We start from the raw sequence: 21,403 nt of genomic DNA, 5'->3' as shown, positions 1-21,403 counted from the left end.
TTTTAATGCACATAAATATTTTAAAGACAATAATTTTAGGTCTTTATAACTTTAAGTATTTAAAATATTCATTTAAAAAAAAGCTTTTAAGTTTTCCTTTAATTCAGGCACTTTAAGAAAAATTAATGTGCCGGGTGTGCATACATTATGGGTTTTGTGTAAAGGTGGCCATGCACGGGCAGATTTCAGCCACTAATTCGAGTCTTTTAGACCGGTTCAGCAGCTTATATGCACTAGTATTGGCATTCCCAACAGGCGTGCGGACATCTAGCCTAAAATTAGCCAGATCTCAATTTGGCAGGTTTGATATTCTGTTGGATCAGGGACCGCATTGGCTTCTTGATGCAATCCTCGTTCCAACTGCACCTATGCCTGCTGTTTCACTTTGAATTAGTCCTGTATCACCCACCTCTGTGTATGGCTGCCTTTTTTATAGGGACATGGTCTGCCCACATGATGAAATGATTTTTGGAGAGTTGTTTATAGTTGTGAGAATAAAAAATAGTCAGTCTTGATATGTACTGCACACGAGTGAGAGTAGTAAGGAAATTATTTTTCCATTTGGGTGTTGATTAGGTAGATCCCTAACATGACTTTGCGTTGTCTCATTTGTAATCTTTCTTTATCCTGAGATAAAGCCATATAAATGTCCTCTACTAGTAAAACATTAGAACAATCTGATAATAAGATCTTAAGGTGGCCATACTCACTGTGATCTGCTCGTTTGGCAACCACATGAGGGGATATAGGACCAAACAATCAAATTTAAACATTGGGCATAGGCACCATCGGGCCGAGCTCTGCATTAACAAGCCGATGTGTGGTCCCCGATCTAACAGAAAATTAAATCTACCCAGTAGAGATCTAGCCGATTTTATGTCAGATGTTGGTCAAGTAGGCCCGCCGGTGATGCTCATACATGGGCAGATTAGCTTGAATAGGCAGCTGAAATCTGGCCGTGTATGGCAACCTTAACACAGACATTTGTCCAGAAAGGTGTAGGACGTTTATTTGGTATGTAAACATTTGCTACAAAGAATGGGATCTTTCCCATTCAAACTTATTAATTTGATAATTTTTCTAACTTTATGAGTGCACCCACATTATGCTCTTGAAACCATGTGTGATCACTTTGTATAGTGTACCAAGTATTGTCCACCCTAGGTGGTAACGTAAGAGGTACCAGTCTACCCATAGGAAATACACATATAGCAAAGGTGCAATAAAAAGATACTAAGTTTATGCAGTGCCATTTTGGTCAGATCTCTTGTCATATAAAAAAGACAACAAATATACTTTTTTTTTTTTTTTCAATTTATTCAACTTGGAGTTGAGAAAAAATAGTCACTTACTGCTTCCCAACAATCCATTTAGAAGTCTGCTATGGGGGGCATGGAGTGAAAGAAAAATGAGTGTTTGAATTATATATATATCCCCCATCATCATAGTAGTATTAAACATAACCTGAATGGAATGCCAAATAAAGGGGAAGTGGAAAGGAATAGTGGATCACTTTCTTTTGTCATGGATTTTTCTACCCTCTTTGTGTTGTGATACATTAAAAAAATATTCACCTTTCTGGGAAATGGAACTACTTATCTGCACTCCTTTCTGTCTGTAATAATTTCACTGCAAATAAAATTCTGGCTTTATTGTTAGCTAAAAGCCAATTCTGCCTGCTCTGTCTTTGCTGTAATTAAATAGTAGTAAATAATGTAGTTGAAATTATGATGTGTTTTTGAACACTGTTTTTAGATTCAGCACATGTATCGCTGTGCAAGGGTCCAAGGTCTGGATACTAGTGAAGGCCTCCTGCTCTTTGGCAAAGAACATTTCTATGTTGTTGATGGATTTACAATGACTGTCACCAGAGAAATCCGGGATATTGAAACACTACCAGTAAAGTAAGTGATCTTTTATTAAAACTACAAACACACTTTGTTGTTGTGTTTTTTTTTTTTAAGTATATATAAACCTGGGTGTATATAGGTACATCATCTGAAAATAGATGGGGTCAAAAAATAGGTTCAGTTCAGTTTAGCAATTCATATATGTGTTTGGATATCCCAAAATGTGATGTGAATGTAGAAGGCTTGCTTGGAAATCATGAAAATGCTGTTTCTCAATAAAAAAAAATTATAAAATGTAAAATAAAATAACCTTTGAAACAGCCTTTGGAATTGTTTATGATCTAAATAAAAAAAGATGTTCCTGATATTAAAGCTGTTCCATTTTTATTTTTTCCCCATTTACCTTCAAATGATGCATTGTACTATATTTCAGAACAGCTGATATTTACTACGGCTAGGGCTTACTAAATGGTTTGTAGAGTACGTGGGCAGAAAGTTAAAGATCTTTTGTGTAATGAGGAATGTGGCTTTCTACCTTAACAGCATGCATGAACCAATTATTCCACGTGGAGCAAGACAAGGTCCCAGCCAGCTGAAAAGAAACTGTAGTATCTTTGCTTATGAAGATATAAAGGAAGTTCATAAAAGGAGATACTTGTTACAGGTGAATGATTCCACAATAAAATATTTCATTTTCTAAACAACCAGTTTAATTTATTTTTCTGTATTTAAAAATTCAAACAATATTAACATTTGGCACACAGTTTATTTTCTGCACTGGCATTTTTCAGCCAGTGGAGTGTTCATGCAACCGAGAAATACTGTACATAGGTACAGTATTTCTCGGTGTCTAAAATGACAAATTTGGTTACAGTGGATGTTACATAGTTACATAGTTACATAGTTACATAGGGTTGAAAAAAGACCATTGTCCATCAAGTTCAACCCATCCGAGTAAACCCAGCACACAACCTATACTAACCAATCTATACACTCACATACATAAACTATATATATACAACCAGTAATACTAACTGTAGATATTAGTATCACAATAGCCTTGGATATTCTGCTTCTTCAAAAACTCATCCAGGCCCCTCTTAAAGGCATTAACAGAGTCTGCCATTACCACATCACTAGGAAGGGCATTCCACAGCCTCACTGCCCTCACCGTGAAAAACCACCTACGCTGCTTCAAATGGAAGCTCTGTTCCTCTAATCTATAGGGGTGACCTCTGGTGCGCTGATTGTTTTTATGGGAAAAAAGAACATCCCCCAACTGCCTATAATCCCCTCTAATGTACTTGTACAGAGTAATCATGTCCCCTCGCAAGCGCCTCTTTTCCAGAGAAAACAACCCCAACCTCGACAGTCTAACCTCATAGCTTAAATCTTCCATCCCCTTTAAAGATCTTTAAATATAAAGCAATGCTTTATAAATATGGAAAGCTGGTAACATTGGCAACAATTATTAAGGTCTTCACTTTTACTCCACCTACACTTTATAAATAGCGCCCAATTGTCTGCATTGGCCCCATTAGTTTCACAAAAAGGCTTGTTTCACTACCGTGTATATTGTTCCTTACCAATTTGTTAATTACATAATTTACTTAATAATAGCATATTTTCTGCATTTGCCTCTCTGTCCAAGAGAATCAGCAGACAAATTAAATGGGTAAACCAATCTAATACAATATTTCTGAAAAAAAATACTAGTCCAGTTATTTTACCAAATGTTTAATTAATATGAATAATAATACTTCAACATATACCCTTATTTTATAGCCGATTGCTGTGGAAGTGTTTTCTGGAGATGGACGAAATTATTTGCTGGCTTTTCAAAAAGGAGTCAGAAATAAAGTCTATCAAAGGTATGTCTATGTAAAGCAAGGTACAACCAAGTTTATGCCTTTACATTATTATTAAACAATAACCAGTATATTCAAACAAGCAGCAGCTACTAGCTTCAGTAAGGCTGACATTTCTAATCTTAGGTGAAAATGATTTTTCATAAACTATCCATGATCATAACTAAATAGTCAGAAGACTATAAAAGCTTAGCCTTCCATCCCAGAGAAGTGCAATGTATTGCCCTGGGTTATCTGTCTCTTGAATGGTGCCATCTGTTTTCATAACTTTTGGTAGATCTTGAGTTCTACCTTAATAATCAAAGGAATTGCTAGCTTATTAAAGACTGGAAATTTATTTGTATGTTTTTTTATTTGTGCCAAAGACAAACTATATTCTCATTTACTGCATTTGTGATGTCAGTTTTTTTTGTTTCTTCACAAATAGCAAATTTCTATGCCCTTGCAATACATAAAATAACTAAAGCATCAAGTGTATAAGGTACATTGGCATAACTTAATATGCACCAAATGTAAGTTTCACATTTCTTGTTGCAATTCCTACTAGGTTCTTGGCTGTTGTTCCTTCCCTGACAGACAGTTCTGAATCTGTGTCAGGGCAGCGCCCAAACACCAGTGTTGAACAAGGGTAGGTAACTTTCTTTACCATTTTAAACAATGCATACATACCATGTGATTATGGTTTTGTATAGATAAAGTTGATGTTAAAGAACTTGACAGTTGTAAGATTTTCATTTCATTTGTGTTTGCATGGAAAGGTAAGGGACTTAAAGGAGACATATTGGATAAATGGGAAAACCGCTAATTTTGTAGGTAATTATGAATAATATACAGTGCTGGTTTCCCTTTGTGCCAGCAAATCCTCAATGTAAAAATGGCCTTTATTGGAACTCCCTATAGATCCTATCACTTCTCCGTCCAGTGTGAAATGAAGAGTGGGTGTGTCCTAACAGTCCCTGCCAGAAGCACAGTAGGAGGGGGAGAGCCAATCACAGCCCTGCACTCACACAAGCAAAGACTGGCTTCAGTTCCCTATCAGGTCAGCCTAGCTGCTGATTGGTTCCTATCCTACAGTGCAGTGCACGGAGGGCCGCCGGCTCCCCTTCTCATCCAGAGAATTCAGCCAGCAGGAAGTGGAACAGATGGGCGGGGCTAGTGGGGTTTTGTTGGAATTTCTCAATAGATCATTCTGAAATACAACTTTTTTTTAAGCACAATCCATCTATATCTAGAGGAGTATAATTCACTTTTCAACTTTTTCGTCGCCTTCGCGACTTTTTCGCGAATTGTCGCGACTTTTTCATCGCCGTCGTCAGATTGTTTTTTCCGCCGTTTACAATTGCTCAATACGAAAAAATCGTGACGGTGGCGGAAAAGTTGCGACAATTCGCGAAAAAGTCGCGACGGCTACGAAAAAACCCGCAAAATTCAGTTTCCAATCCGATTTTTTCCCATTCGGGATTCGGATTTGTGGATTAGTAAATGTGCCCCAATGTCTTGCAAAATGAGCATGTATACTTGGTCTGGGTCTTGGTGCAGGAGTGAGTTATTATAGGAACTTTCTTTCAGCTCAGCGTTTTTTTTTTCCTGTTTGGCTTCTGATCATCTGAACAGGTGAAATATGGGGAGACTTTCACATGGGGAGAACTTGACACATGAACCAATGGTCAATCTCTAGGTTAATAGCATGGGTTAAGTTTTAGTTAGTGTGTTCCAGGAGTACAGAGATGCCTGGCTCAATGGAAGGAAGAGTATAAGGGAGGCAGTGGGATTATATGTAACATAACCACATTTATAATTATCTTTTTAAATATCAGTTATATATTGTACTCAGATTTAGTGCTGTTTTGTATTTTGCATGTTTGCTTTTTCTGTAGATACTGTATGTGTCAATAGTGTTTGTTAATAAATGTATATTTTTGATTGAACTATCTCTTTTATTAAAGGAGAAGGAAAGACTAATAAATAGTTAATCTCAAGCTGCAGGCATACTTTCAGTTGCCTCAATAGTGCCCTTAAGTCTCCTCATATAAAAACGCTGAGCTCCTTAATGAAAGTTCCCATAATGCCTCGCTCCTGCACCAAGACCAGTGTACATGCTCAGTTAGTAAGACTATGAGGAAGCTTCCTGCTGATTGTCTCAGATCCACATTCCTATGGGGGGAAGGGTGATAAAGCTTACTTTACTTAGTTTTTACCTTTCCTTCTCCTTTAATGAAGGCAGGAAATGGAATGCCAAGCCTAAAGTGTTCATTGTCATCCTGCCTCCTAAAGAGAAGGATGCAATAACCCTTCCATTGCAGCACTCTCAAAAAAGGATTTACCGTATATACTCGAGTATAAGCCCGAAAAAGGGCTGAAAAATTCAAACTCGGCTTATACTCAAGCCAAAGTACAGATCTTACCGCCTCCCCTGCCAGTGCCAGAGCCGCCGCCAGGCTTCATAATACTGCGCTTCTGGGCGGATGTGACGTCACGCGCCCCCCTTCCTGCACACTTCTGCCCTGCCAGCGCTTCCCGTTCCCGCCGATATCAGCAGCCTTTGCCAGTGCCAGAGCCGCCGCTGCCAGGCTTCCTAGTACTGCGCACTTCGGGCGGATGTGACGTCACGCGCCCCCCTTCCTGCACACTTCTGCCCTGCCAGCACTTCCCGTTCCCGCAGATATCAGCAGCCTTTACCACCTGGATGCACCTAACTTATTGCATACCAATGTCTGCGCTAATGGAGACCATCACTTCTGGATATTCTCGTGCCCGATGGGAGTGTGGCAGGTTGAGAGGGAGGGAGCATTTGTACGGTAATTAAAATTTGAGATTCTCAGATTATCTGGTGGCTATAGTTGTCCCTTTTTTAATGCTGATTAAAAGCAGACATTTGCAACAAATTGTTATTGAATAGAGGAAGGGGCCCCTTTACCTCCAGACATGTTTTTATGGGTTGTGGATATTTTAGGTATGCCTCAATAAATGTAGGTTTTTTATTATATTTCAAGACTGTTAATCATAGTGGCTTGTTAAACAGGGTTGTTATTATATTTTTAATTTACCAGTCCACAGATACCGGTAATCCTCTAGCATAATGGAATTCTGCTTATCTGTGCACTAGAAATCCAATTATTTACCTTGCAAGGACCAAACACTCGGCTTATACTCGAGTCAATAAGTTTTTCCCGTTTTCTTAGGTAAAATTAGGTACCTCGGCTTATACGTGGGTCGGCTTATACTCGAGTATATACGGTATTGTGTATATAACAAATCCCTTTTTCTGTCAAGCTAGAAATCTTTTTTTTTTTTATTTCATGTTTGTCTAACTTTGGCTTTTTATTCTTTTATGCAATGCTGATCTTTTAAGATAATTAAATGTGTATATGAATTTCTCTACTAAGCAAGCATTTTTCCAGTATTTATGCAGTGCCAAAAATAAATGGAAGAACTCATGTGTGTGTGTGGGTGTGTGTGGGTGTGGGTGGGTGTGGGTGTGGGTGGGGGTGGGGGTGTGGGTGGGGGTGTGTGGGTGTGTGTATACCACCCCATTAAAAGTTAAAAACAAATATAGATTGTAAAAATATCAAAACTAAGTGAAAGAAACCAGTAACTTGGATTTTCTTTTTTTAATGCATTTTAGATCGGGACTCCTTAGCACATTAGTTGGAGAAAAATCTGTAACACAAAGATGGGAGGTAAGAGTGTTCAAAAGATTATTTTTTTTTGCAAAAGTTAAAATGGCAACATTTTCAGTTTAATTGGTAGTATTAATCCTGTTAATGTTTTGCTGTTCTGTGATTATAGTTTTTTTTGGGGGGGTTTTTTTCTTTTTTTTGGACATTTCCAAGTATTCTGAGTTAAGGAACTCTCCTCAGGTGACAGCGGCACCCAAGGGGTGGAAAAAATCTGCTCTGGGTAACTTTAAGTGCCCAATTTCCAATTGTACTCTCTGCACTAGCGATACAGGCCCCCTGGAGCCCATCCTACCTAAGAAAATGTACAGGCACTGTAACCTGACCCTTTAGACTGGTGCCACATAGGACTGATTCTTTTTTTCTGCAGGCCTAGAATTAACCCCTACACTGGCAACAGCCTGCTACCTTGCCAACATAGAATTTGGGTGGGGGGGGAGTGTAAATTCCTGTTTTATTTACATTAGCAATGCATACTTTTTTATTACACATATGAAACCCATTATTCAAAAAGTTCCAAATCACTGATCGGCCAGCTGCCATAGACTCCATTATAAGCAAATAATTTTAATTTTTAATAATGATTTCCTTTTTCTCTGTAATAATAAAACAGTTCCTTCTACTTGATCTCATCTAAGATACAATTAAACCTTACTGGAGGTTAAACAATTTTATTGGGTTTATTTTTATATTTAAATGATTTTTTTAGATGATCCAAAATATAGAAAGATCCCATATGTGAAACAACCCGCATCTCAAGCATTCTGGATAACAGATCCCATACCTGTACTTTTAAACTGTTATAGTTATGTTTTAGTGGTGTAAGCTGAGTGCTGTAAGTATATGTTCCATTTTTCTGTGTGGTTTATAAGTACTTCTCAAGTAGCAATTTAGCCACTGTAGTTAATCACATAGGGATTATTACTCTTTGTGGGTTAAGAAAAAAGCCAATTGTCAGTTGCAGATGGTAGGTACAACTATTTTTGCTGATGACACTAAATTGTGCAAAACTATAAGTTCCATGCAGGATGCTGCGACTTTGCAGAGCGATTTGACAAAATTTGAAAAACTGGGCAGCAAAATGGAAAACAATGTTCAATGTTGAATGTTATGCACTTTTGTAGAAATAATATAAGTGGGAGTTATACACTAAATCGGTGCTGTCCAACTTCTGCGGTGCCAAGGGCCGGAATTTCTATCGCATACATGGTGGAGGGCCGCTAATGAAGTTAGTGTTGGCCACTCCCCCATTTTAAACCACACCCACTTCAAACCACACCCATTTTATCACAATGGTCGCTGCAGGGATATCAACCATCATTCATATGTTAAAGAATTATATTACGTCATATTAAGACACCCCCTTAAATCCATATGCTGCCTCCTCCTCCCCTGTGGATAGCACAGCAACCCCCAGCATATAATTACACACCTTAGGGACCATTTAATTTCCAACTGCTAACAAACTCCCAGAACTAACCCCTGCCAGGTTCACCTCCCACAGGCAGCATAGGGTAGGCAGAGTATGGCACACACAGGCAGCACTCTGCCTGTCCTATGCTGCCTGTGTGTGCCATACTCTGCCTGTCCTATGCTGCCTGTGTGTGCCATACCCTCCCTGCCCTATGCTGCCTATGTGCCATACTCTGCCTACCCTTTGCTGCCTATACACAGGCAGCATAGGTCAGGCAGTACATACAATGTCTGAGGTGGGAAGAGGTGAACAATGTGGGTGATTACAGCCTGAGCCTGAGGTGTGAACACTGCAGGGGGTGAACAATGCAGGGATTAAAGGTGTGAACAACACCGGGGGATTACATTTTTAAACAATACAGAGGGTTTACAGCCTGAATCTGAGGTGATAACCATGCAGTGGGCCAGTTAATCTCAGTACGGATACCATTTAAATCTTACACAAAGTTAAGCCATCAAAGCAGCCAGACAGGTGGGGGGCCACACAGAGGGGGGTCGAGGGCTGCCAGTTGGACAGCACTGCACTAAATGATAGTGTTATTTGGGGAGATCCTTAATTGAGAAGGATCCTTAATACCAGGCAATGCCATTCAGTGGCTACTACTGAAAAAGTTCTCAAGGGATGAAAACATAATTTTGCCCCTTTATAGGTCTCTGGTAAGGCATCACCTTGAGTATGCAGTGAAGTTTTGGGCTCCAGTCCTTAAAAAGATACTGACAACAGAAATTATATGAAATTATAACATAATCATAACATTGGCTTTGCATGCTATTCCTAATATTCCCTTAAAAGTATTTGCCTGGTGCCGTTACATGACCTGTCTAATGCCCCATGTCCCGCTATAAAGGGGCTGCCATATTTGTGCAGTAGAAGATTGTTAGCATTAGAAGCTATAACTGACAGGTTGAGAAAGGCACAGTCAAGTTGGCAAAACAGTCAGGTTAAGAACCTTCAAGTAACAATTAGTTACAAAAGCAAAAGACTCTTAATGTGACCTATAGGCAATTTTTAATGTACAGGTTATCCAGAATGCTCAGGACCTGGGGTTTTCCAGATAAGGGATCTTTCTGTAATTTGGATCTCCATACCTTAAAGGAGAGGTACATGCGCAGTAAAGTGAATAGTGGAACTTTAACAAGAAAGTCGGCTTTTCACTCTACTGCACATGCGCCAGCAGAAGAAAGAGGAAGAAGGAAGCGCTCGCTCATGGTACCCTGGGCTGGTGCTGTTTTCTCCTAACGGCCTAACGGGCACCAGTCTGGGGTAAAAGGTAAGTGATTAAAGTCACTTGGGGGTGCCTAACATTTTGGCACCCCCAAGTGACTTAGCTTTTCCTACTCCTTTAAAGGGGATATATAGCATAAATTTTTACAATGCACTAAACCATGTAAAAAACTGTAAAATAGAAGGTGCTTTTATTTTAATACCTTTGGGTTCAAATATGTCCATAACTGCTTGAAAACTGCTCTACCTAGACCTTATGCCAGCTTCCGGTTTAGACTCTTCGAATATTCATAGAGTGGGTGGGGCTTAGTGAGCTCACAGACAGTCCGTTCCTGCTCTACTCGCTCCTCTCACCCCCCCTCCCCCCCCCTGGCAGCAGCACAAGCAGAGACACAGAAGGAGGGAGGGGTTTTCCCTGCTGCTGCTGAGTAAAGCCTGTCAGTCAGTGCTGTGACCACTTCCTGTGGGAGACTAAACCGACACTCCCATGTCTCATTTGGCTCTGACTTCTGATCAGTGAGCTTGTGTATGCAGCTCTCGTATAATGGCAGTTTTAGTAGGTAAAATGCTTTCAAAACATCTTTCTTTCTGCATCATTTCACATTTTGAGGGAGGATGAATATTATAACTGAATATGAACTTTATATAAAATGTTTCCTTTAAGTCTGCTAAAAAAATTATTTAAACATTAGATAAACCCAGTAGAATTGTTTTATCTATTTACCAGTAGAGTAGATTTTTAGTGTCATTATCACTTTATAAAGGATATTAATGAGCTGGAGAGAATGCAGAGACATGCAACTAAACTGGTAAAGATTATGGAAGATTTAAGCTATGAGGTTAGACTGTCGAGGTTTGGTTTGTTTTCTCTGGAAAAAAGTCACTTGTGAGGGGATATGATTACTCTGTACAAGTACATTAGAGGGGTTATAGACAGATAGGGCTTTTTCTTTTTTTTCCTCATAAAAAGGATCAGCACACCAGAGGCCAGCCCTCTAGATTAGAGAAACTCAACTTTCATTTGAAGCAGCGTAGGTGGTTTTTCAGTGAGGACAGTGAGGTGGTGGAATTCCCTTCTGAGTGATGGCAGATTCTGTTAATGCCTTTAAGAAAGGCTTGAATGATACCTTGAACAAGCATAATATAGAAGGCTATTTAACTAAACTATATTAGTTTATGTATGCGACAGTATACAGTATAGGTTTGTGTGTGCCAGGTTCACTTGGAATGAATGAACATGATGGTCTTTTTTTAACCCAAATAACTTATTTAACCTGCACTGTGCACTTAATAATGTTCATGGCTTTGTACACACTAGAATATAATCTTTCTTGTACAAAACAGTACTGTTGCTACCATTTCTTTTGTTTTCTGAACCAATATAATTTATAAATAAATGTAAAGTATGTCCACCATATGATGTAGTTGTCTCTTTAAATATAGATGACTGTATATGCCCTGTTTATTACTACTACTGTAGTTACTATATGTATATAATATTTGTTTTGTTTATTTCAGAGAGGAGAAATCAGTAATTTTCAGTATCTTATGCACTTAAACACCCTGGCAGGCAGATCATATAATGATCTCATGCAGTACCCAGTCTTCCCATGGATTCTTGCAGATTTTGACTCTGAGGTAATAGTTGCTTTCTACATTGGTAAACTATTTACAAATCATATAAATGGTTCTCTGTCTTCTAAAGATTGTATACTTGAAAAAATTTAAAAATATTTGAATGTAACTGTAATTTTCATGTAGGTATAACTTTATTCTACAATAATACGCAGCGCTGTGCAATCTTACCATATACACTATTACACACAGGGAAGACAAGTGTTATAATTAAGACACAGTAGGATATAGGTCCCTGCCCTGTAGAGCCTACAATCCAAAGCACCATGTAACATACAGGCACAAATTGGTAGGTAAGAGTGCACAAGTTATGGGCATTTTCCCTTAAGGGCAGAACTAGATAAAATAAAATAATGTTTTAGTGCTCCAGAATGTAGCATCTGAGTTTTTCCTTAAAGAGAGTGAGTGTTTCCTATGGAGGAATTCAGGGATAGTTCCAGAGGTAAGCAAGATAGAAAGGTTTAAAGGAGAAGAAGGCTAAGTCACTTGGGGGTGCCAAATTGTTAGGAACCCCCGAGTTACTTAAATCGCTTACCTTTTACCCCGGGCTGGTGCCCCTGTTAGGAGAGAACCGCACCAGCCAGGGTAGCTGCGACCGCTTCCGTCTTACTGTTTCACCCACGCGCAGTAGAGAGAAAAGCCGAACTTTAACAACAAAAAAAAGTTGGCTTTTCACTCTGCTGCGCATGCGCTGGCCCAGGGATTTCGCTGGCAGAAGAAACAGGAAGGAGGAAGTGTTCGCTCATGGTACCACGGGCTGGTGCGGTTTTCTTCTAACAGGAGCACCAGCCTGGGGTACAAGGTAAGCGATTTAAGTTACTTGGGGGTGCCTAACATTTTGGCACCCCCAAGTGACTTAGCCTTTCCTTCTCCTTTAAGAAAAAGAGAGAGCAGTTGGTGTGGATGGTGTAAAAAGACAGAGGCTGTGAGAGGAGCGGAGGAGATGACCAGGATTGTACATGGAGACCAGTAAAGAAATGTAGAGAGGAGCAGAGGAGTGAAGGGCTTTGAAGAAGGGTTTTTTATGCTATCCTTTGCTTAACAGGCAGCCATGCTAGAGAGATTACTTGGGGCTGAACAGGTTCCCTCTTGGGAGACAGCAGGAGGATCCTAGCAGCAGAGTTTAAGATTGATTGTTGTGGAGAGAGGTGGGAGTGTGGGAGACCAGTTAGTAGGAGATTGCTGTAATCCAAGCAGGGAAGGGCATGGATTAGTTTTTTAGCAGTAGCTTGTGAAAGAAAGGGGCATATTTTGGCAATATTGTAGAGGAAAATGCATCAGGTTATGGCAGTTATGAATATGGTTAGAGAAGGAGAGGGACTGGTCAAAGATAACTCCCAGGCAGGGTTACTGGTCATGCCATCAATAGTAATGGTGAAAAGAGGAGAAGGGATAGGTTTGGGCGGGAAGACCATCTTTTTTAGCTAGGTTAAGTTTGAGGTGGCGTTGGTTCATCCAGGAGTAGATAGCCAGGAGGCAGTTAGCAATCTGAGTTTGAACATCAGTGGTTAGTGGAGTGTCTAACTATATCTGGATGTCATCTGCATATAAGTGATATTTAAGACCAAACAAAGAGATAAGATCTCCTAAAGATAGAGTATACAGGAAGAAAAGCTAAGGACCAAGTACAGAACCTTGAGGCACTCCCACACTAAGCTGAACCAGGGAAAAGGATTTGTTAGCAAAAGCAACAGAGCAGCTTGATCCCAGATAACCAGAGAATAGAGAACTTACATAAGAACAGAATGGTCCAAAGAGTCAAAAGCAGAGGATAGGTCCAGGAGAATGAGAACTTAGTAGTGTCCTTTGGCGTTGGCAGACTGTAGATTGTTTGCAACTCTACATAAGGTTGTCTCAGTGGAGTGAGCAGGCTGAAAACCAGACTGCATAGGGTCCAGCAGATTATGGGTGCAGAGGAAGTTAGTGGCATGAGAAAAGACGAGACATTCCAGGAGGCTAGAATTAGGAGAGAGACTGAATGATAGTGATAGACAGGACAGATCCAATGTAGCCTTTTTAAGAATGGGCTTGACACAGGCTTGTTTAAATAGAGAGGAGAAAGTACCAGAGGTCAGAGAATTATTGAATATGTGAGTAAGAGCTGAAGTTAAGGCAGGGTCACACTCTTTTAGTAGTGATGAGGGAATAGGATCCAGTGAGCAAGTAGAAGGCGGAGAGGAATGGAGAACCTGGGAAACTTCTGACTCTTACAGGATCAAAGGAGCTGAATACGGAAAGAGGAGATTTATGAATGTTGAGATTGTTGGTATCTGAAGGTCAGGAAAATTTACGGGTAGAATCGACTTTGCTCTTAAAAGAGTCCGCAAAGTCCTGGGGCATATTGTCAGGCTCAACTTTTATATTATGCAGATAGCTATACATGGTTATACTAATTGCATGGATACTAACAGATGAAGCCAGGGTCGGACTGGCCCACCAAGGGCAAAATCCCAGTGGGCCCTGGTCTTGTTGGGCCTTCCTGGGCTTTTCTGTCCTTGCCACATTTTTGCTTGTTTGCATTTCTCTAATGAAAGATTTCACTCTGCACTGTTTTCATAATGTCTAGTTACACAGTTAAAAACTTTGGGAGAAGGTGGTACAGAAATGGTTACAGGTGCAGGAGCAGTTGGGAGCATGGCAGCAGGGGAGTGAGGTTTAAAGGTGGTGCTGTAATGAGATAAGGTGTAGATGAAGGCCATGGAGGCATAAGAAAATACAGTATTAAAAAAACTGGGGAAGGAAAAGGGGAAGCAGAAAGCAGAGAAGGCAAAGGGGGGAGAATGAAGATGGCAAATAAGGTAGACAGGGAAAGAGGGAGCAGAACAGAATGGGAAAGAGACGGGGGAAGGGAACGCAGTGCCAGTTTTGCTAAAATTTTATGTAATCTTTAGACTAGTTAGTTCTGTGCAGCAATTAGATAGTTAACTGGAGGAAGCCCAAGGCACTAACCTTACACCTTTCTGAAGCACAATTAACTCTACTAGCCGTCTTACTTGTCTTTTCATTTTCGCCCTGAGTATTTTTAGGTTTTTAACTTAAATTAAAAAGTGGAAGATTGTTACTTTAAAAAAAGATGGAAAGTACCTGAGGAAAGCCAAATCATTAATAAATATCACGTGAGAAAGATAGGAAAAAGTTAATTTAAGACTGGGGTGTTGGGTTTAGGGAAAAGACTGGCCAAATTTATTGTCCAAGCAAGAGAAGACTGGTAGGAAGAATTTGCACATGTTAAGAGGAGCGCTACGTATTATAAGAGATATGACTAAGATGGATGCATCAGCCCAAAACAACCATATAGGTCAGGCTGTAAAGAGCACAGGGATAGAGTTTCGCCTGCACACTGCATATACATCTGTGTGTATCCACTACTTTGCCCTTAACTTTCACACAGCTTGAACTATCTAGAACGTGGGTTCCCAACCTTTTTTTTTACCTGCAAGCCACATTAAAATGTAACAAATAGGGAGCAACACAGTCATAAAAAAGCTTCATGGGGGTGCCACATAAGGCCTGTTATTGGCCTCCTATTTAGGAGGCTCTGTTTGGCAATACACCTGTTTTTTATGCAACTTGCCTCCAAGCCAGGAATTTAAAAATAAGCACCTTCTTTAAGGCCACTTGGAGCAGCTTCCAAGAGGTTAGTGAGCAACATGTTGCTCCAGAGCCACTGGTTGGGAATCACTGACCTGCTACAACAAACATACAGCTGCCAAAATAGCATTAGACCTGAATTTGTCCTTGCGTAAGCTGTCAAACTGGTTGCTTTGATAACTCTGTTTAAATTGGTTTATATCCTTGAAGGTAAATTATTTTATAAACCAGTACTTACTGTACTTGGATATATTTAGCAGTACAGTTTTTACAAAGAACCTCTCAATAATGGGGCATACTCGGCAAGAAGAAATTGCCTTTCATGAGTTGCTAATTATTGGCAGGCCCTTCCTGTCTGCTTTTCCGGTGGCTGCCTTTGGTATCCCAGTCTGACACTGGATGGGCAAACTTTCCAGGATGGCTCACTACATTAGCACTTATTAAAGAGATCATTCTTATACTATTCTACACTGAAGAGTTAAAGGATATACATGTATGACTTAGCAGTATCCATCTCAGTAGAGGTTACAAAGTCATCACATTTTGGTTTGTTTCACAATTAAAATGACAATGACAATGAAAAAACATGGCCTGATAGGTCCAAAACATTTGCTGCTCAGTTCAAGCACTGACTGGCATTTACATTTTCAGAATAAATATGACCTTCCATTATAATACATAGTAATGTGATTGCTTAATACATTATTTATTATGTTTGTCCAATAAAACCAAAGAAAATTCAGTTGATTTCCTTGTTAAAAATAGATTGAACATAATACATTCGCTTTCATATAATGCCTCCTTTTCTATGCCTGAATTACATTAAGGAACTCGATTTGACCAGTCCTAAAACATTTAGAAATTTGGCTAAACCAATGGGGGCTCAGACTGAAGACCGACTTGCTCAGTACAAAAAGCGGTACAAGGACTGGGAGGATCCAAATGGTAAGCTAATTTGGTATAATTGTGCAATTTTGCCTATGAAAAGTTATTTTAGGAAATGTAATAAAACTTAGAATATGAAAAAAAACAACACTTGCATTTTGCTAAGTAAAATTCATCATCATTTATTGCATTCTGAAATTTATTTGCTCCAAAGTTAACAAAATATCTTGAGAATTTGTATAAAATATACTGCACTCTGTTTAAAAGTATACTGCAAGCTTTTTTTCCACTGGAAGATGAGTCACTGTATACAGTGGTTGACAAACCCTATTTTATTATTTATTTGATTACACTGGCCCAGTAGTGTTCTTTGTATATATTGCTAGTAATTATTTGACAAACCTGTCACTGTACACATCGGGGCCTATTTATTACATAGTAACATAGTAGTAACATAGTAAGTTGGGTTGAAAAAAGACATACGTCCATCAAGTTCAACCATAATGCCTATATATAACCTGCCTAACTACTAGTTGATCCAGAGGAAGGCAAAAAACCCCATCTGAAGCCTCTCTAATTTGCCACAGAGGGGAAAAAATTCCTTCCTGACTCCAAGATGGCAATCGGACCAGTCCCTGGATCAACTAGTACTAAGAGCTATCTCCCATAACCCTGTATTCCCTCACTTGCTAAGAATCCATCCAGCCCCTTCTTAAAGTTATATAATGTATCAGCCAGCACGACTGATTCGGGGAGGGAATTCCAGAACCTCACAGCTCTCACTGTAAAAAATCCTTTCCGAATGTTTAAATGGAACCTCCCTTCTTCTAAACGGAGTGGGTGCCCTCGTGTCCGTTGGAAGGACCTACTGGTAAATAAAACATTAGAAAGGTTATTATATGATCCCTTTATATATTTATACATAGTTATCATGTCACCTCTTAAGCGCCTCTTCTCCAGTGTAAACAGACCCAACTTGGCCAGTCTTTCTTCATAACTGAGACTTTCCATACCTTTTACCAGCTTAGTTGCCCTTCTCTGGACCCTCTCTAACTCAATAATGTCCCGTTTGAGCACTGGAGACCAAAACTGAACAGCATATTCTAGATGGGGCCTTACCAGCGCTCTGTAAAGGGGAAGAATAACCCCCTCCTCCCGTGAATCTATACCCCTTTTAATACAGCTCAAAACCTTGTTTGCCCTTGCAGCTGCTGCATGGCATTGCTTGCTACAGCCAAGTTTATTATCTACAAGGACTCCAAGGTCCTTCTCCATTATGGATTTGCCTAGTGCAGTCCCATTAAGGGTATACGGGGCTTGCATATTTTTAGATCCCAGGTGCATGACCTTACATTTATCCACATTAAATCTCATCTGCCACTTAGCTGCCCAGATTGCCAGTTGGTCAAGATCCTGCTGCAGGGATGTCACATCCTGGATAGAATTGACTGGTCTGCAGAGTTTTGTGTCATCTGCAAACACTGATACATTACTCATAATACCCTCCCCTAAGTCATTTATGAACAAATTAAACAAAAGTGGACCCAGTACAGAACCCTGAGGGACCCCACTGAGGACCTTATTCCAAGTAGAGAATGTACCATTAACAACCACCCTCTGTACCCGATCCTGTAGCCAGTTTTCTATCCATGTGCAAACGGCTTCACTAAGACCAATAGACCTTAGTTTAGAAAGCAGTCGTTTGTGGGGAACGGTATCAAATGCTTTGGCAAAATCTAAATAGATTATATCTACTGCATCCCCACTGTCCAGCTTCTTACTTACCTCATCATAAAAAGCAATTAAATTGGTCTGACATGACCTGTCCTTCATAAAGCCATGCTGATTACTGCTCATAATGGCATTCTCCACTACATAATTTTGAATGTGATCCCTTAACAAGCCTTCAAATAACTTGCCCACCACGGATGTCAAACTTACAGGCCTATAATTGCCAGGCTGAGATCTTACTCCCTTTTTAAATATGGGAATGACATTCGCCTTCTTCCAATCCCTAGGTACCATACCTGATGAAAGAGAGTCTGAGAAAATCAGAAACAAGGGCCACTGCAATTCTGCCCCTAGCTCTCTCAGTACCCGAGGGTGTATTCCATCTGGCCCAGGTGCCTTGTTTACATTTATCGTGTGTAACCCTTTAAGCACCATATCCTGTGCCAACCACTGTGTAGTTGGAGCTGAGGCAACAGTGCAGCTATTGGGTGGGACTTGGCCCACTGGCTCCTCTACTGTATACACAGAAGAAAAGAACTGGTTAAGCACATCTGCCTTTTCTGTATCCGCTGTAACCATATTGTTACTATAACTCAATGGGGCCACACCCTCAACCTGCATCTTTTTACTATTAATATACTTAAAAAACTTTTTGGGGTTAGTCTTGGCCTCGGCCGCGATGCGCTCCTCATTTTCTATCTTTGCCTTCCGGATTGCTGTTTTACAACACTTGTTATAGTGTTTATAATCATTAAACGCAGCTACTGTCCCCTCTGACTTATATTTCTTAAAAGCTTTCCTTTTTCTCCCTATTAACTTCTTTACCTCAGAGTTAAGCCACATAGGGTGATTCTTAACACTTCTACTTTTTCTTATTAATGGAATAAATTGAGAACAGTAATGATTTAATATCATTTTAAATGACAACCATTTCTGCTCTGTGTTTTTATCAGAAAACATAATGCCCCAATCTATGCCCTGAAGCGCTGCCCTTAAGGAGCTAAAATTTGCCTTCCTAAAATTCATTGTCTTTGTTGCCCCCCGTGTAAATTTGTTTCCTGCACCAAACATTAAATGAAATAACATTATGGTCACTATTACCCAGGGGTTCAACCACTTGCACATTTGCTATACGTTCTGGGTCATTAGAGATCACTAGATCTAGTATAGCATGGTTCCTGGTTGGCTCCTCAACAACTTGTGACATAAAGTTGTCATGCAGCAAGTTTATAAACTTGTTCCCATTTACTGTCCTGGCAGTACTATTGCCCCAGTCAATATCAGGGTAATTAAAATCCCGCATTATTATCACTTGCCCCAAACTAGCAGCCTTTTCTATTTGCAACAGGAGCTGGGCCTCCTCCTCTTCGCTTACATTAGGGGGTCTATAGCATACCCCTACAATTAGTTTGGTAGATTCTTTACTATCTGTGAGAAGCTCAACCCATAAGGATTCAGCTCCCTCTGTTAACCCCATCACTTCCTCCCTAATATTTGCTTTTAATTCCTGCTTAATGAACAGACACACTCCTCCTCCTTTTCTATTGCCCCTGTCCCTCCGAAACAATGTATACCCCCCAATATTAACTGCCCAGTCATGAGACTCATTCAACCAAGTTTCAGCAACACCAATCACATCATATTTCCGCTCCAACGCCAGTACCTCCAGCTCTCCCATTTTACCAGTCAGACTCCTTGCATTGGTAAACATACATTTAATACTGGTTCCGGCGTGAGAATGACGTGTAAACAACTTATGGGCCTCCCTGCCATTATCAGTATCCCGAAGCAAGTCTCCTCCCCCATTTTCCCTTACTATGCCCACTACCTCATCTATCCTGTCTACCACAGAATTTCCCTCTGCACCCTCCCCCCCCACTCCTAGTTTAAAATCTCCTCCAACCCTCTAGCCATCTTTTCCCCCAAAGCAGCTGCCCCATCATCATTGAGGTGCAGCCCATCCCTGGCAAAGAGCTTGTAGCCGATTGAGAAATCAGCCCAGTTCTGGAGAAACCCAAAGCCCTCCTCCCTGCACCAATCTCTCAGCCACGCATTAATCTCCCTAAGCTCCCGCTGCCTTCTTAATGTTGCTCGTGGCACAGGTAATATCTCTGAGAAAATTACCTTGGAAGTCCTCGCCCTCAACTTCGCACCTAGCTTTTTAAAATCGTTCTTGAGGACTTCCCCCCCTCCTCTAACTTTGTCATTGGTACCTATGTGTACCAAGACCGCCGGGTCTTCCCCAGCCCCTCCCAACAATCTGTCCACTCGTTCCACCACATGCCGAACCCTAGCACCAGGCAAGCAACACACAGTTCGGCATGTAGGGTCTTTGCGACAAATTACCCTATCCACCTTTCTAATAATTGAATCCCCTACAACTATAGCCTGCCTTCCCTTCCTAGCACTACTCCCCCCACCTGTATTAGAGGTGCCGGCTCCCAGGGTGCTCTGAGAGTCAGCCCACTCCATACATGCCAGCTCAGAGCTGTCTTCCCCAGCATCTTCACCTAAAGCGGCAAATCTGTTGGATTGTACAAGCTGTGAACCAGCCCCCCTTACCCTTTATGCTGTGTAAAATTAAATTCGCCAAGAAAAACTTTGTAAAAAGCTGTGTAAAATAATGGAGAAGTTTGCTGTCTGTACGGCAGATTTTACACTGTTATTTTCTGTAAGTTTCAGCACAAGAAAAAATGTGTAAAAAATTTTACACCGTTTTTTATGCAGCGAAGCCTGGCGATGTGTGCCAAATTTTGTTGCCATTTTTTACACTGCATAATACATCTGTAACCTGAAAACAGTCAAATGTGCATTTCCAAGTCAAAATCTCTTGACATTTGGACATTTTTGCGGTAAACGTTTTGTTCCTCAGAAAGTAAGCAAATAAATTATGACAATTCTTTTTTCAGGGGAGACACCAGCTTATCATTATGGAACTCATTATTCTTCTGCCATGATTGTTGCCTCTTACTTAGTCAGGATGGAGCCATTTACCCAGATCTTCCTTAGACTTCAGGTAAAGTTTATTTAAAAATTAAAACAAATTTATGATAATAATATTGAGATTTCAGACTTGATGCAGATTAATACATATTATATTTACCATTTTGGCTAATAATCCCCTTTCTAATATTTTCCGTGTACAGGGTGGCCATTTTGATCTTGCTGACCGAATGTTTCACAGTGTTCGTGAAGCATGGTACTCCGCCTCCAAGCATAACATGGCTGACGTGAAGGAACTAATTCCAGAATTCTTTTACTTACCAGAATTTCTACTGAACTCCAATAATTTTGATCTTGGTATGTGTGAAGAAAATGTTAAAATAATCTTCTAATTAAAACACATATCAAAGCAGCTGTCTCTGTTATGTATTGCAGCATGACATGATAATCCTAAATGCACATAAAAACATACGCGTATACAGTATCTAGTAGAATTAAGTCTAAACCAATTGGACTTTTCTACAT

General features: G+C 40.1%; 1 protein-coding gene across 6 annotated transcripts in view; it reads left to right on the top strand.

Annotated features, from left to right (window-relative positions):
* The window catches only part of wdfy3 (WD repeat and FYVE domain containing 3), a 206,293-nt gene that overhangs the window by 162,385 nt on the left and 22,505 nt on the right, over positions 1-21,403 (top strand). For all 6 annotated transcript variants that reach the window (XM_012955308.3, XM_012955305.3, XM_004911065.4 and 3 more), the window contains 9 exons: positions 1,756-1,904; positions 2,394-2,514; positions 3,636-3,721; positions 4,266-4,346; positions 7,344-7,398; positions 11,612-11,731; positions 16,147-16,264; positions 20,845-20,951; positions 21,082-21,235. In XM_012955308.3, the coding sequence (XP_012810762.1) occupies positions 1,756-1,904; positions 2,394-2,514; positions 3,636-3,721; positions 4,266-4,346; positions 7,344-7,398; positions 11,612-11,731; positions 16,147-16,264; positions 20,845-20,951; positions 21,082-21,235 (991 nt within the window). The remainder of the gene's footprint in view (positions 1-1,755; positions 1,905-2,393; positions 2,515-3,635; positions 3,722-4,265; positions 4,347-7,343; positions 7,399-11,611; positions 11,732-16,146; positions 16,265-20,844; positions 20,952-21,081; positions 21,236-21,403) is intronic.

Source organism: Xenopus tropicalis, chromosome 1 (assembly GCF_000004195.4).
Source record: "Xenopus tropicalis strain Nigerian chromosome 1, UCB_Xtro_10.0, whole genome shotgun sequence".
In the NCBI taxonomy this organism is placed as follows: domain Eukaryota; kingdom Metazoa; phylum Chordata; class Amphibia; order Anura; family Pipidae; genus Xenopus; species Xenopus tropicalis.
Note: the sequence above shows the minus strand (reverse complement) of the source record. Positions and strands in the feature narration are given on the sequence as shown.